Source organism: Gigantopelta aegis, chromosome 9 (genome assembly GCF_016097555.1).
Source record: "Gigantopelta aegis isolate Gae_Host chromosome 9, Gae_host_genome, whole genome shotgun sequence".
Taxonomy (NCBI): domain Eukaryota; kingdom Metazoa; phylum Mollusca; class Gastropoda; order Neomphalida; family Peltospiridae; genus Gigantopelta; species Gigantopelta aegis.
Window position 1 is genome coordinate 40,699,552 of NC_054707.1, and position 16,715 is coordinate 40,716,266.

General features: G+C 38.5%; 1 protein-coding gene across 2 annotated transcripts; it reads left to right on the top strand.

The window, feature by feature from the left end:
• Window positions 1–644: 644 nt before the first annotated feature.
• Window positions 645–10,671, top strand: LOC121382093. Of its 2 annotated transcripts, none has more exons than XM_041511587.1 (3): window positions 645–868; window positions 7,429–7,834; window positions 9,774–10,671. In XM_041511587.1, exons 2-3 carry the CDS (start codon window positions 7,459–7,461, stop codon window positions 9,920–9,922), a joined length of 525 nt encoding a protein of 174 aa, XP_041367521.1. In that variant the 5' UTR covers window positions 645–868; window positions 7,429–7,458; the 3' UTR covers window positions 9,923–10,671. The 2 variants fall into 2 exon arrangements, with proteins under 2 accessions (XP_041367521.1, XP_041367522.1); XM_041511588.1 differs by having other exon boundaries at window positions 7,429–7,785.
• Window positions 10,672–16,715: the final 6,044 nt, after the last annotated feature.

The following is a 16,715-nucleotide window of genomic DNA, read 5'->3' on the forward strand; positions in this document are numbered from 1 at the left end:
CCCCCCCCCCCCCCCCCCCGATTTTCTTGATCCGACACTGATATTATATACCTGATTAAACAAAAAAGTTAAAATTACAACTTTAGTAACAATAACAAGGTGTACCTAATTGTGGAAATAAGAAATTGTTTTAAAAAGCAAATAATATAACTGAACACAAATTACTGAAATATTAATTTGATCAATTGAATAGGCCTAAATATTTCGGAATTGGGAAGCTGCAAACAATTTCAAGATTTGAAGGCTGCAAACTAGATCAAGTTTTTAAACGCTCTCACGCTCTCTCTCTCTCTCTCTCTCTCTCTCTCTCTCTCTCTCTCTCTCTCTCTCTCTCTCTCTCTCTCTCTCTCTCTCTCTCTCTCTCTCACACACACACGCATAGCGCGAGTATTCTGACCGCAACGACGGACATAAAATTAGACTGACTTGGAATAACGTAACGAGAGCGTCATAAGTTAAACTGTCCAAATGTCACTATTATAACGTTATATGTCATTAAAATTTCAACAAGGTGCTTATAAATACTTTAGGATTTGAACCACACCGCGTGTCATCTATAAATACATGTACACAAAATCGAACATCGCCAAAGGGAGTTTCCGCTGTGAAATGTGTCAACATGCGTCAACGCTGTAACCCAACAGTGGACGCGTACTTCATTGTCGTTGCCAGAGTGTTGGGAGTGGATCGTAAATAATGTTCACTGGATTGCCGAGACTGGCCGTAACATAACACAGCATCACCAGTGGATGCACACATCCCTCGATGAGTTAATTCTTATTTTACGTGAGCTTTTATAAAATGAAGTCAAGTGAATCATTACTATCGACGTTGACGGTTTGTCTCTTCATGTTTCAGAGGAGTTTGGGTAAGTAATTTTTAACGTTACGTATGATCAATAATATAGGCTATAGTCCTTCCAAGCCTCGATGAACTTTTTTTCTTTCTTTTTTTGTAAATAATTTCAGTTTGATATGATGTAAGATGAAAAGTAACAGCGTTTTTGGAGAGAAAAAAACTGAAGGACTTTCATTTGGCACTGTCATTAACCTAACCCTAACTCTTTGATAAGTATTTTTAATGTTCTTTATACGTGACTGTGCCAAAGGAAAGTTCTGTCAAAACAATAAAACAAAATCCCCCAAAACCCCACTATTTTTAGTGCAATTTAGAAAAAAATCTGCTCAGAAAGAAATAACTTGTAGTAGGCTAAATACCGGTATAATATTTTGCCATTTTATGGAATACTCTCCAAGAGGAGGGAAAGGATGTAAGGTAATCTAACAACGTCATAGCATGAGAATACTCGTAATGGCATCACTTATTGCGGAGGCTTCCACTCCTCTTGAAGAGTATTCCATAAAAAAACAACGTAAAATGGCAGACGGCAAAAAAACGGCATTCTTTTTGTCTTGGATCTTAGCAAAGTCGAGATAGGTGACATGTTTATCATGTAGTATGTTGAATTTGTGTCATTGTAAAGTGTTTGTTTTTTCACGATTTCTCTTTGGACAAAATGTGAGTAAAATCTAACGGTAATTAATGGTAGGAGAATTAATTTATTACTCTCCTACCTTTAATTACCGTTAGATTTCCCACAAATTTTGTCCAAACACAAATCATGAAAAAATAGCCTATTACAATGTCATTATGACACAGTCCACATACGAGACTGTAACGTTGTCACCGATATCGACTTCGCTGAGATTGCATAGGGCAAAATACATGCATTTTTCTGCTGTTTGCCATTATGCTTGTTTATGATTCAATTCAATTCAATTCAATTTATTGCATATTACCAAACAAACTGGTGTCGGCAACAGATAAAAACAAACATACAACATCAATAACAAGTTCAACAATTAATAATAATAACGATATTAATGTACAGGCCAGACGGAAATACAAAGTTTGTATTATATTTATAGGAATAAAATTACTATGTAATAATAAAGTTTATTATCCATATGGTTCAACATAACCGAGTTAATAATAATCATACGAAGCACACGTGTAATAACAAGTTTAATGACGTAATTTTGGGAAGCGACGTCATAACATGACTGCATTTGAAATATGACGTCATTTCGTCGTTACCGTCTAGATGTGGCTGAAACATTTTGAGTAGGGTCTTGTTATTCATAAAGAAAACAACAATAATAATAAGGATAATAAAAACATTATTACTCGCGTGTGAGTCGTACTGATTTACGAAACTCGTGTCAGGATTCATATATTCATTCAAAAATACACCGCGCCACATATTCTTACGTCATTTGAATATCTAGTAATGGCGGACTGGAATAAAAGTTGCGTGTATAGTTTACAAAAACACGTTGTATTAAGCTTGAGCTTATATGATAAAAAGATTATTACCCTCGTGTATTTCGGTATCGTCAATATCATATATTAGGAATAAAAATAATGTATTATGCTCGCCAGAGGCTCGCATAATACAATTTTTATTTCTAATATATGATATTGACGATACCGAAAAAACCTCTGGTAATAACCTCTATATATTATAAAAAAATAAAATGGTTAAGAGGGGTGGGTCGATATGACGTAATCTAATAACGACATGACACGCGCTAATGTATAACGCAATCATAATGACGTCAGATTAATTACGTCACATACTTAGGAGGCTTCCGCCCCTCTTGAAAAGTATTCTACAAAAAAGTACAATGGTAGACTGAAAAATTGCATGTATTTTGCCCTATGCGATCCCGCTAGCTACGGCCTTGTCTCTGCTAAACTTCCTTCACACACGCCTATATAACTCGCATTGTTTTTATAATATACTCAAAGGCAAAAGTTATAGTGACATGGATTGTTTGGAGTAATAAATTTGTGAATGGATGTATGGATGTCAACCCGAGAAAATGTGTATGGAACAGCTCAAAGAAATGCAACCAAGCAGTTGTTGCAGTGATTGCATGCTTTGTGCAAGAAACATGGAATATTCGGGAGAAATGCTGTCCAATGTTTACCATAAAAGGCCAGACATTCAGTCGTAAATCACTGCCACTATGTGCAGCCTTCAGAAGTCCAGAAGTCAGAAAAACACCATTAGTGAACTGTTTGATGCAATTTCATCATGCCACGCCTCAGTGAAAATGACAGATGGCGAGTCATAGGGATGCTTGAATCTGGGACCTCGCAGCGCGACGTCGCACGTCAATTCAACGTCCACAGAAACACCATATGACACTTATGGCAACGATATCAACAAAACAATCAGGTCACGGACCGCCCCCGTAGAGGCCGACTACCCGTGACAACCACTCGCCAAGACACATGGATCTGAACCACGCATCCGTGAAACAGGTTCCAGGCAGCAACCCTCGCAGCCCGTACCATCCCTTTCTCCAGCATTTAGTGGCCTCAATGAAACGATGGTGCCAGGCCTGTATCAGTGCTCAAGGTGGACACACTCGCTACTGACTGTGTGAACTTCGCTCTGGACCCCCTCTAGTGATGTGGCTCATTTGCATATGGCAGGTGCGCCTTTTTCATGGACTATTGCTCGTTTCCATACCTTCGGACATTTCTCTTTCCATGTTGTAACGTTTCATACACGGCAGTAAAAACTTATCATCAATTATCTTTATCTTTTGTGTGTCACAATAACTTTTACCGTTTAGTATATTACAGTAAAATGTGGTTTGCAGTTCGCTCAGTAGACCTGCCGAGTCCTCGGCTTCATTGTCACGAGTTTACATTCCATTGGCCACGTTTATCATAACAAAGAATTTAAGCAACGCCTATAAAACTGTTGAATTGAGAGTAAATGAAGCGTAAACAAAATACATCTAAAATATAAAATACGAAGATGTCATGTGGGGTCTCTCTCTCTCTCTCTCTCTCTCTCTCTCTCTCTCTCTCTCTCTCTCTCTCTCTCTCTCTCTCTCTCTCTCTCTCTCTCTCTCTCTCTCTCTCTCTCTCTCTCTCTCTCGGGGATTCAAACGCAAAAAGCCTTTTGTGCTGGGCTGTCGTTAAACATTCATTGTGTCCTTTAGTTTGTATTTAAAAAAAAAAAAATAATAATTAAAATAAATAATGATAATAATAATATTTTAAAAGCCAACATACTCTCCCCTACTATTTTACAACTATTTTTGATTGCAAATTAAGAATATAAATGAGAGCAAATACTTTCATTTTAGTTTACAAACATTTTGGTTGCATTGTTTCTTTTTTATTCATTTTCAATCGTATTTTTGTGTTGGTTTGTGTGCGTGCGTGTGTGTTTGTAGATCATGTCAGAATATTTTCCGTAAAAGTGGGATGTACCTTTAATTTTGGTCAAGTGAAGAGTAGGCGATCTGGAGGTAAAATTATATTGTTTTCTTTTGGTTTATAATACCTAAAGTATATAAAGGATAAGTGTGGCAAGTTTACCTAGATTCATTTTAATGGTTTCTGCCCTTGTAATGACTGTTATTTTATGAATTATGGCCCTCAGAAAGTTACTTAGTTATCGCTGTGAAGATCTAATGATTTGTTATTGGCCAACGCCTAGGCCTACTGGTATATTATTAAACTCGTGTTCTATTTTGGTTTCACTGTGAGTTACTGACAGGCCAAGAAAAACATGAAAAAGAATAGTGGAAGATGGTGTTAAATACAGCATATATGATGGGTTGTTTTGTTTGTTTTGTTTTGTTTTTAGTGAGAATGGTTTTTCTTTTGTTGTATGCATTGTTTTGATGGGTTGTTTGGTTTATTGTGTGTGTTTTTGTTTGTTGGGTTGTTGTTTGGTTGTTGTTGTTTTTTTTGTTTTTTTTTGGGGGGGGGGTTGGAGCCTCGAGTGTTGGTTTGTTTTTTGTGAGGGCGCTGTTTGTTTGCTATGGGTTTGGGGGTGAGTGTTTTGGGTTAGTTTGTTTGTTGTTGTTGTTTTTGAGGGGGTGGGGGTGGAGGGATCGTTGTGATTGTTTTCAAAGGCAATTTATAGTAGTGACCTGTATTTAAAAAGGCATTTATGTAAGTTGAACTGTACCAATATTAGTTGCTGTTATCTTCCGGCGGCTTTGAGTAATTAATCTAGATCATCAACTGTTGTTTTCTTCATGTGACGCGTCATTCTTTTGTTTCCTTAAAAAAAAAAAAAATGTCCTGAGTTTGCTGACATTAATAAGATGTTTGCCACTAATAGTTTTATTAATGACTAAAATAACACTTTAAATAAATATATTTTATCGTTTAGAACATCATTATCTCTATATCAAGTTTGTTTCTGATCGTCTTAATGATTGTAGTAACTTATATTTCATTTTATTTCCTAACATATTTGTTCGTACGTATGCAATTATTAAGAGAGAAAAAAAATCTAGTTTGGGCTTCTTACAAACATTAGGACAATCCAGAAACATATTGAATATATTGACACCGTTATGCTAAACTAGAATATATATTGAATGTATAATAGGAGTCGTTGAAAAGGCTATGCTAGTCGGGCACAATAACTGCAAACTTTATCGTTCCTTTAAGTACTATCAGCAATCTAGGTGACATCCAAGCACATGCCACGGTCTTTGATATACCCTTCGTGGCGCACTGGGTGGAACGATAAATAGTCCAATGGGTCTACCGAGGGGGGGTTGATCCTAGACAGGCCGCGCATCAGGCGAGCTATCTACCACTGTGCTACATTCTGTCTCGAATGGATGGATGGGAGAAGTGGCGAAAGAAAAATGATCTTTCCCACGGGGAGGGGGGGGGGGGGGGATTCTTCGCCTAGATACGTTTCCATGGTGGCAGTCATGACAACAACTAACTTACGTCCTCAGCGATATGTACGTCACAGCTATGACGCAACGCTGTCTCTTCTCAACTTGCAAACTTGTTTTCAACAACATAAAAGTATCATTTGAAAATCTTCAATAAAATTATAAATATTGATAATGGATAATAAATAGAATACCCAACTCGCAATTGAAAATTGTCTGAGTAGGCCTAATCCTAGAAACATTATTTCTGATGATTAACATAAGTTGTGCCAAAAAACATTAAAGTCACAGACCATAATTTCAACCCATAAACATGTACACCAAGTTTAGTTAAATCTACAAACCTATAAAACATTTGGATAAAATTACATTTAAAACAAGAGTGTGACGTTGAATGGAATGGAATGGAAAATGGTTTAACGTGCACATTCAGAGCAAGCTGTTGTAGCGCATGCCTGTCCTGGGCACAAGTACCGGCCTCAGCCGGTTACTCCGTCCAGGAAAGGGTTAATTGGCGTGGATGAAGGAGGGACCGCCCGCACTGGCAGGTGCAAGGGAGCACCAGCAGTCCAACCGTAGTTGGTAACAGACGGGGGGGTATGGTGCTATGTAATTTGGAATGTCCCGTAGGATTAAGCCAAATGAAAATGAGTGCGCAGTTTGATGAAGGAAGTTTGGCGCAATTTTGATGGTCGTTCTAAAAAATAAAAGATAGGGAGCTACGTATAGGTTTGGAATTTAGTAGGCCGAGAGTAGCTCGTGTGACGTTGAAACGGTGAAATACCCTTAAAAACAGACTATAACTTGATACCATAACGGTTACTTCTCAGACGCACGTGCGTTTTTAAAAATATAAAAATGCATTTTGTGTTATTACAACCACGATCATCAGAATCACTTCGGACGTACGACAATGGATAATATAACCAATAAAATCTAAGTAAAGTATTGTTTCAGTTGTCAAAAACGTCTCTAATAGTGAAAAATGTGCCTTATTGTTTTAAAACAAGGGTCTGTAATGATTGGGAAAACTCGAATTTAGATTAAATTTAGATGTTTTGAATAATCTGGAAATAGTAAACGACTTACAGTGAGAGTTTAGGCTAATTATAATCGGAATCAACTTAAGAATACAGAGCTGAGTTCAGCCAGACCAAGCAGAAAAACGCCCGCTAGACTGGGACCTAATTCACTAAACTCTAGCAACTTTGCGATCTCGCAGTGCAATGCTAAAAGACTTGCAAAGAGGATGCTTTGTTGTGTAGCAGAGCCAGTGCCGCATTATTCCTAAGGCTGACTAGGCTGAAGCCTAGGGGCCCACCAAAAGCAGGGGCCCATGCAACTCTTTTTTTTTTTCTTTTAGTGTTAAATGTTAACACTATGTCGAGGGGCCCAAAGAAGCTCGAAGCCTAAGGGCCCTGCCATGGGTTAATACGGCACTGAGCAGAGCCTTAGAGACCTGTGTGAATTAGGACCGTGGTTTTAAACGATTCACGGTAAACCAAATGGTCACGTCGGTAACCAATCAAATAGTTCTGGAACGTTAGCAAAACGTACACTAGTTGAACTAGGGGCAGATTTTCATTTAATTTGAGACAACTGGCCCATAAATGTGAAGTGAGGCTGATGATAGGGGTAGGGGTTAGATTAATGCATACAGAAATGAAAATATTATATAGTGTTGTTGTTTTTCCAGGTGCTTGTTCAAAGAATTGGGTGGAGTATAATGGAGTGTGTTATAAGCTCGGTCAGACGTCAGTTGATCACGAGGCTGCAAAACGAGATTGCGCAAGAGATTCAAACGGACGACTGGCGTCAATCAAAACCAATCAAATGGCGTATTACATCAAAACTGCTGTTTCACCTCAGGGAAATGTGTCCACTATATGGTCCAGATATATTTTACAAAAAGTCGGGAACACTGTTCGTCGTCCTTGATGGTGAATCGAGAGTCAATGACTGTATCAGCTGTGCGTCTTTGATTGACACTTTTTTGGCTGAACGGCCCTGCATTGTGATTGGTGACATTTCTGCCGTGGCTGCTAATTGGATGGTAGTTAACTGTAGCTCCTCCTATGGTTATATATGTGAAGCGTCTACCGGTTTGTTGGAGATTTCTTTGTTATAATTTCACATTTTAATGTTTTATTGTAATAAATATAAAGAATATTACACGAGAAGCCGTTAGATACCATTTATCGAGTTGTTTATATTTAAACAAACATATTTAAAGAACGAAGCGAGTGGGATACGTTTTTAAACGAGTTGTAAGATAAATGGTATCAAACGGACACGAATGTAATAGGCCCAGGCCTATTTTTTTTCTTCTTACATATCCTCAAAAATTGGTTTACAATAAATGTAAACGTCTTTCCAACTAAAACGTATTTACGGCTATCGCGCGGCAGTTAACGTAACGCGTCACACAGTAATCAGTTTCAGGTTAAGTTACACGTCACAGAACAATCGAATTGCTCTTATGTTATTGGATATTATGGCTCTGGTGGCCGGGTCGTCACCATGGAGCAACCAGTCACAAGTCTCAAAAGTTATCACCAACATATGTTGGAGACAATATCTATCTACAACGGATCATCTCTTATATGGGTATATAAGAAAAAAAACTTACACACATGTGTCAGAGACAATCTAATTAAAATTAGCTCCACAATAATAATAACAATCTTTAGAACAGACTATAGGATGATATTCAGCCATTTTAAAAAAAAATGGAATCACTTTGAACGTCTGAAGGATTAAAAGCCAATCTAATTAAAATTAGCTCCACTATTACATGTGGATCTAACACCAGCCAGTTGGAGCTCATGTCCACCAATCAAAACCTTACTTGCAGAATCCTGCCAGTGATTTAAAACTAACAACACTGCGTAGTCCCCAATGTCCTGGTAACATTTCGTCTGTAAATAATAATTTAAATATTGACCAATCACAGTTCGCCTTTTATAACGTTATTCGGGAGCATACAAATTCTAAAAATATCGGGCGAGTCTATTTTAGTGGCCGCAGTACAGCGAACCATACCAATACGTGCGGGGTGGGTTATCAGTCTTCAATTTTACATTAAAAATTATTTATTTATTTATAAAATTTAAAAAAACTAAATCAGTCTTCAGTTTTACATTACAAATTATTTATTTTATAAAATAAAACATGTTTTAAGGCATTCGTAATTCACACGAAACATGTCGTATATCCTCAGCATAATTCGGAATGTTTTCAAATTATTTTTAAATCACTGGCAGGATTCTGCAAGTAAGGTTTTGATTGGTGGACATGAGCTCCACATGTAATAGTGGAGCTAATTTTAATTAGATTGTGTCAGAGACGACCCGCTATATAGAAGATATTTCTCTCTTTTTTGTCAAATATGATTTATATCTCATCAAGTGAAGTTTGCAATCATATTTTACGAGTCGCGCTTGCGCGACGAGTGTGATATGATTGCAAAGTTCACGAGATGAGATATAAATCATATTTGACAAAAAACATTTTGGAGTGAAATAGTGAAATTTTCACTCGAAAATGTGTTATCGTCACTGAGTGACTGATAACACTTATTTCATTGATATGTTAAGATATTTCACTAAATGCTATATAATAAAGATCAATATCGTCTCCAACAAACACAGTGAAGATAACTTATGAGACGTAACGGTTGATCCACGTTGATGACCCGGTCACCGGAGCCATACTAGCCAATACAATACGATAGTACAGTTCTAGTTTTAGTTAATCTCTTATGCTAGGTTCAGACTGTCAACTATCACGATGAAGTTGAACAGCTGGACAGATACGTTGTAATTTCCCCCAACTTCCGACTTACAACGGGTGCGCTTAGATTAACAACTAATGTGTTATACGAGAATCGAGTTGTAATCTCGCGCTCAGACTAACAACGGGACAGTCGTAGAAGTCGTGACAGCAGATAATTGGCCAACTACTTTCTGGCAGTTGATAGTCTGAAACTAGCATAACAACTAATGAATGTTTACCTGTCAATATGTTCTTCTATTTTTTCAGCTCCTGAAACAGGATTGCAACCGGGGGATTTTGCAGCAATCGGCTGTGGGATTTTTCTCGTGGTTAGTTTCATCGTTGTCATGATCGTGGACCTCATCAAAAACCCAGCTGCTACGGCTCCAAAAGATACACGGCCAATCGAACCATAGGGGCAGTCGTGTTTACAGTATTTCCAGACAGCTGATTCAGGCACGGCGGGGCGGGGAAGAGGGCATCAAAAGTATTATTGGTAGTAAATGTTAAGACAGAGATGAATTTTACTTGTTGAATGCAGGAAATTGCATTTCAGGACATCTAGTTTTCAACATTTTACGGGGGAGCATATCTTGACCCCCCCCCCCCTCCTCCTCTAGAAACTTTGCTTTGCGTCCTCGGTCTGTCAGCCCCCCCCCCCCCTCTCCCCATGTCGTGTCTGTGATTGGTCGAAAGTTAGTTTACGAAGAGTATGTGAACACTAAAGCAAGTGCTGAACCGTGATCGCAGACAGTGACCATGAGAAATATATTTTTAAAAATCAAAACAGAGGGTCGACCTTACCTCAGTCCTGCCATCCCACTTTGAGGACGAACTGCACTTTACCAATATTCTCTCTCATATTTATTAGTACTAGCACACGGGCGTAGGAAGCGGGAGGGGGGGGGGGCAAGGGTGGAATGCGCCCCCCCCCCCTCACACACATATTTTTCGTAAATTTTGCTTTATATTTGCTTTATAATAGTGTAAAATTGTGTAAATATAAAAAGTGTGTCCCACCACCACCACCACCACGTTTTGGCATTTTCCTACACCACTGTTGCATTCAAGACAGCACCTCGACCCCGGTTATATCCCACCGTCTTCGTTCAGTTAATACATCTAAAATTATTTACGAAGAAAGGAAAATAGTATTATCAAAAATGTAAACTTGTGTTTGTTACGTTATTACTTGTAATATATGTAGTTGGGTTCTGAGACCCTATTAGAGCCGTTTATGATCACTGAAATCAAACTTTACTTATCTTTTATTGTTTAGCATATCCATTTCCGTACAACCGAAGTTTTTTCTGGTCATCCTGATGTTTCTTATACCTCAATTTTTTAAATTATATTACATTACACCTTCTTAAACTTTTTTACTTACTATAAAGATATCTTTATATTACTGGAATGTCCATCGATCTACAGGCTGGTAGGTACTGGGTTCGGATCCCATTCGAGGCATGGAGTTTTTAATCCAGATTCCGACTCCAAACCCTGAGTGAGTGCTCCGCAAGGCTCAATAGGTAGGTGTAAACCACTTGCACCGACCAGTGATCCATAACTGGTTCAACAAAGGCCATGGTTTGTGCTATCCTGCCTGTGGGAAGCACAAATAAAAGATCCCTTGCTGCTAATCAGAAAGAGTAGCCCATGAAGTGGCGAAAGCGGGTTTCCTCTCAAAATGATAGCCATGCATATAAGAGTATATGCTACATACGATAGCCGTGCATATAAGAGTATATGCTACATACGATAGCCGTGCATATAAGAGTATATGCTACATACGATAGCCGTGCATATAAGAGTATATGCTACATACGATAGCCGTGCATATAAGAGTATATGCTACATACGATAGCCGTGCATATAAGAGTATATGCTACATACGATAGCCGTGCATATAAGAGTATATGCTACATACGATAGCCGTGCATATAAGAGTATATGCTACATACGATAGCCATGCATATAAGAGTATATGTTACATACGATAGCCATGCATATAAGAGTATATGCTACATACGATAGCCATGCATATAAGAGTATATGCTACATACGATAGCCGTGCATATAAGAGTATATGTTACATATGGTAGCCGTACATTTAAGAGTATATGTTACATATGATAGCCATTCATTATAAGAATATAATGCTACATATGATAGCCATGCATTTAAAAGTGTATGTTACATATGATAGCCATGCATATAAGAGTATAATGCTACATATGATAGCCATGCATATAAGAGTATATGTTACATAGTATAGTCATGCATTTAAGAGCGCATGTTATATATGATGTTACCTATGGTAGCCATGCATTTAATAGTATGTGTTACATAAGACAGCCATGCATATAAGTGTGTTAAATATAACATATAGGCTACATGTATTATCAATTGTTATATATTTTGTGTTACCAATTCAGACAATAATTGTTACTCATATTGTAATTGTTACATGCATATGATTTATCAGATTTATACAAAATGTTCATATTGTTTTCGTGTAGATCATATGTGAATTGATTTTTCATAAAAGTGACACGATGGTTGTTACATGTACGTATTACTTACATGTTCGATTTATAAATGTTTAAAAATAAAGCTGAAAGAATATTGAAGTTAATGTGGAGTTATATGGAAGGAAGGAAGTAAATCTTTTATTTAACAACTCACTCAACACATTTTATTTACGGTTATATGGCGTCGGACATATATATATATGATTAAGGGCAACACAGATATTGAGAGAAGAAACCCGCTGTCACTTCATGGGCTACTCTTTTTCGATTAGCAAAAAAGTATCTTTTATATGCACCATCCCACAGACAAGGATAACACATACCACAGCTTTTGATATACTAGTCGTGGTGCACTGGCTGAAACGAGAAATAGCCCAATGGGCCCACTGACGGGGATCGATCCAACTGACTGTCCTTTGTTGTATGACAAATATCATAGGAAACACGTTTTCGATTCCGTGCCTTGTGGCCATGGGAACCCATCGGAAACTTCTCCTTTTTAAAAATAATTATATACATGTATATATTTCTTTAGTTGAATAATCGTACTCGATATAATAAGCATGGGAAACGAAATTTCGATTCTGTGATTTTACCGACACGGTATCGGAAACGATAGTTTCCGTGAGATTCGAGGGTCTGGTATGGCCTACCGCTGGTGCATATTTGAACTTTGACCTGATTATACATACACTACCACCTGAGACGATAAAACTTTATCTGAAATTACGCCCAGAGCTAAACTTAAGAAATTGACGAAACATTATACTATAATAAAGGAAGGAAATGTTTATTTAACGATGCACTCAACACATTTTATTTACGCTTATATGGCGTCAGACATATGGTTAAGGACCACACATATAGAGAGAGGAACCTGTTGTCGCCACTTCATGGACTACTCTTTTCGATTAGCAGCAAGGGATCTTTTATATGCATCATCCCACAGACAGGATAGTACATACCACGGCCTTTGTTACACCAGTTGTAGAGCACTGGCTGAAACGAGAAATAGCCCAATGGGACCACCGACGGGAATCGATCCTAAAACGACCATGCATAAAGTGAGTGCTTTACCACTGAGCTACGTCCCGTCCCCTTATACTATAATAAAGACAAAAGGTGCGACTTATATTAGGATAGTATCAGAGTACTTGATAATTATCGTTCCATGACATCCTTAGTTGCAAGCTAAATATGTTTCAATATCAGAGGAGGTAGCAGTTATTAAATCGATTTTCAGTTGAGGCGGCGCCGATGCATACATGCATTCTAGTCACCTCGGTGAGAAGAAGGGAATGCTTCCGATGCGGTTAATATAAATGTTTGTGTAGTGTTATTTTAAAGAGACTGCACTGGCGTAGGAAACGGGAGGGCAAGGGAGCATGTCCCCCCCCCCCCCCCCGCCCCACACACACTTTTCAGATATTTTGCTTTATATTTGCTTTATAATAGTGTAAAAGTGTGTAAATATAAAAGTGTGCGCCCCCCCCCCCCCCCCCCCCCCCCCACACTTTTTGGAACCTTTCTACGCCACTGGACTGTATTGGGTTTGTTGCCATTGTTAAGATGGTGTTAACTAACAGAGACATTTTAATTACCGTAATTACATATTAAGTAAATGTTTCTGTATAACCTATATCAGTGGCTGTATATTAAACGTGTTTCTGATCGTCCTGGTATTTGTACTAGCTCAGACTTCATTTTATTTCCTAATAGGCCTATGCACCTTTTTTGTGCGTAAAAATTACTGGGAGTGGAAATCCAGTTTGGACTACTTACATATATTATGATGATCAGAAACACATTGAATGTACAGACACTGGTGTTCTAAATAAGAATTTGTATTCAGTGTGTAATTTTAGTCGGTACAAAATGTTATAATCAGAAACATCATACAATGGCAGCAAATTCAGAACAGTCCCTTTGTGGATCCATGACGCTTAAATTAGCTGAGGATTCTTGACGAAGCGAAACCAGTAAATTTCAATTTTCATTTAACTGAGTTATTTAATTATAGGTAAACATTATATTCGATTAATTTCAGTGTGTTTTGTTTTTTATTTGGGTTTTTTATTATGTAAATGTAAAGATAAGGAAACATAATATTTGCAACTAATATAATGAATCTTTAATTCTAGTACATTTCAAATGTGTCGTTAGGCGTACAAAGTTTTCTCTATTTTTAATAATAAATACATCATTTTTTGTAACCTAAGGCAGATTCCTGTTGAAAAATATTATCCGTTTTTAAGCCCATGGGCTAAATTTCGAGTGGGCTTAAATACGGGAAACCTCGACTGTAGCCTTCGAATGTCTTGAGAAAAAAAAATTAATAGAAAAATGAAAGAAATTGTTGGCACTCATGTTTATTGGCGTAGCAGATATTACAAAATCTGGGAATGTATATCAAATTATGTTCATTGTTTTATGCTGATGACACTGTAATTATCGCTGAAAATGCTGATTCTTTTTAGTGAGAAAAAAGAAGAAGGAAATGTTTTATTTAACGACGCACTCAACACATTTTATTTACGGTTATATGGCGTCAGACATATGGTTAAGGACCACACATATATTGAGAGAGGAAACCCGCTGTCGCCACTTCATGGGCTACTCTTTTCGATTAGCAGCAAGGGATCTTTTATATGCACCATCCCACAGACAGGGTAGTACATACCACGGCCTTTGGTATGCCAGTCGTGGTGCACTGGCTGGAACGAGAAATAGCCCAATGGGCCCACCGACGAGGATCGATCCCAGACCGACCGCGCATCGAGCGAACGCTTTACCACTGGGCTACGTCCCGCACTCGAGCACTCGATGTTTTTAGTTTATACTGTAAAGAATGGAAACTGTGTAAATACCTCCAAGAGCAAGATAATGATATTTTGCAAACGAAAAAAAGATAGAAAACCCATATTTGTTTTGTGTGATGAAGCTATTGGGCAATGAGCAACTCATTTTACGTGCCCCTATCCACGAAGGTTCAGGCACGCCCACCACGGATTTAGCCTCTGACTTCGCCAGTGACTAACTCCGGAGCAGGGGGGGGGGGGGGGGGTAAGTTTGAGGTGGGCGGAATTTGGAAAAAAGCCATTTAGTAAAGTCAACGCGAGCGCGGACCAAATAGCAGACACTTCGCAAACTTGAAGTAACACCGAGTGGGAGCCGTGTTCTGATTGGCTGAATTTCGATTCCTCGGTGAAGCCTGTTTTTTACCTAAGTCTACAAAGAGTAACTGCCTCCAAAAACATGTCTGGACTCTAAAATTTAACCCAAAATAGATAAGACTGCTCGGCCAAAAGGTTTTTAAGGTGATTTTGAGCAATTGATCGGGCGCCAAAATAAAATGCGTTAGACTATTTATAAAAAAAATAAACATAAGAATTTTGAACTGCTTCTAAAACGTTTAAAGTCTAACTAGCCCAAAAAGGAGGTTGTTACCTGTCCTAGAAAAGGTTGTTAGCGGGGATGTCGTCAAGGAGAAGCGATGAACAGGGATGCATCAAGATGGTGGAGGGCTTGCCGGTATGTGGACTCTGCGATAATCTCGGTGATAGGACGGTAGTCTTCCCCGGCAACGGTCTTTATGACGCGGTGGATGGTCGGGTTGTCCATTTCATCGAGAAGCAGTCCTTGGTGGAAAAGTCCCCTCCGGCGGACGGTGAGACAAATCCCACGCCCAACCTGCATCGTGATCCTGCGCACCGTGTATTCTCCATCGGTTAGTGGTAGAGGTTCGTACGTTTCCTGTCTGAGTTCACAGAGAAGCCGACGAACATCCCCAATGTTAGTCTTGACGAGCCTGGAGTAGCGAGTTGGTAACTTGCCGGCCTGGAGTGACCAAGGCTGTCCAGAGGGCGAGTAGTATCAGGGCCTGCCGGGCGTCATGACCTACTTTCCGTGACCTTGACCTTGATGACGTCACGTGACCTCGTCCTGTATAGCCCCATGACCTACTTAGACTGACCGTGACCTACTTAGACTGGCCTACTGTACAGTGCCATGACCTACTTAGACCGGCCCCTGACCTACTTAGACCGGCCCCTGACCTACTTAGACTGGCACGAAAGAGTATAAAAAGGCTAGATACGGTTTCATTGTCATTCGCTCGCCGAAAACGATCACATCTACTACGTCATTGTTATTCGTTTGAGATATTTCGTCATTGTTAGAAGAAGATTCATTTGGATCATTGTGAGAGATTTTGTCACTGTTAGAAATCGACTGGATCAAGACTTGAAAATAGTAAGTTAATTTTCTTATACTGATTTAGTTTGAAGATCTATGTGTTTGCAGTGGTGGACAAATTTAACAAATGGTACTTTTTGAAAATCGTTCTTTCTTCAAATAAATAACAAATTGACATTGAAAGTGTTCTAAACACGGAAGCAGTTGTTCTTGTATGCAACGTCATTCAAAAACTGACGTCATTCAAACATTATAAACGTGTTATACTCTCACCCTTGTTGAGTCGTTGTCTCTATTAAGTCGTGTCATTTAGGATTTCACTTTTTTTTTTAAAGTACCTACCGTTTGTTTACGTTCTAAGTCTGTAAGATGTGTAGACAGTCAAATAGCTAAGAAATTTTTATGTATATCCAATTATTTGTTACCTTAAAAAATAGCTTTTTTTCTACACAGGAACCAAAATAGGTCAAAAACACATGACCCG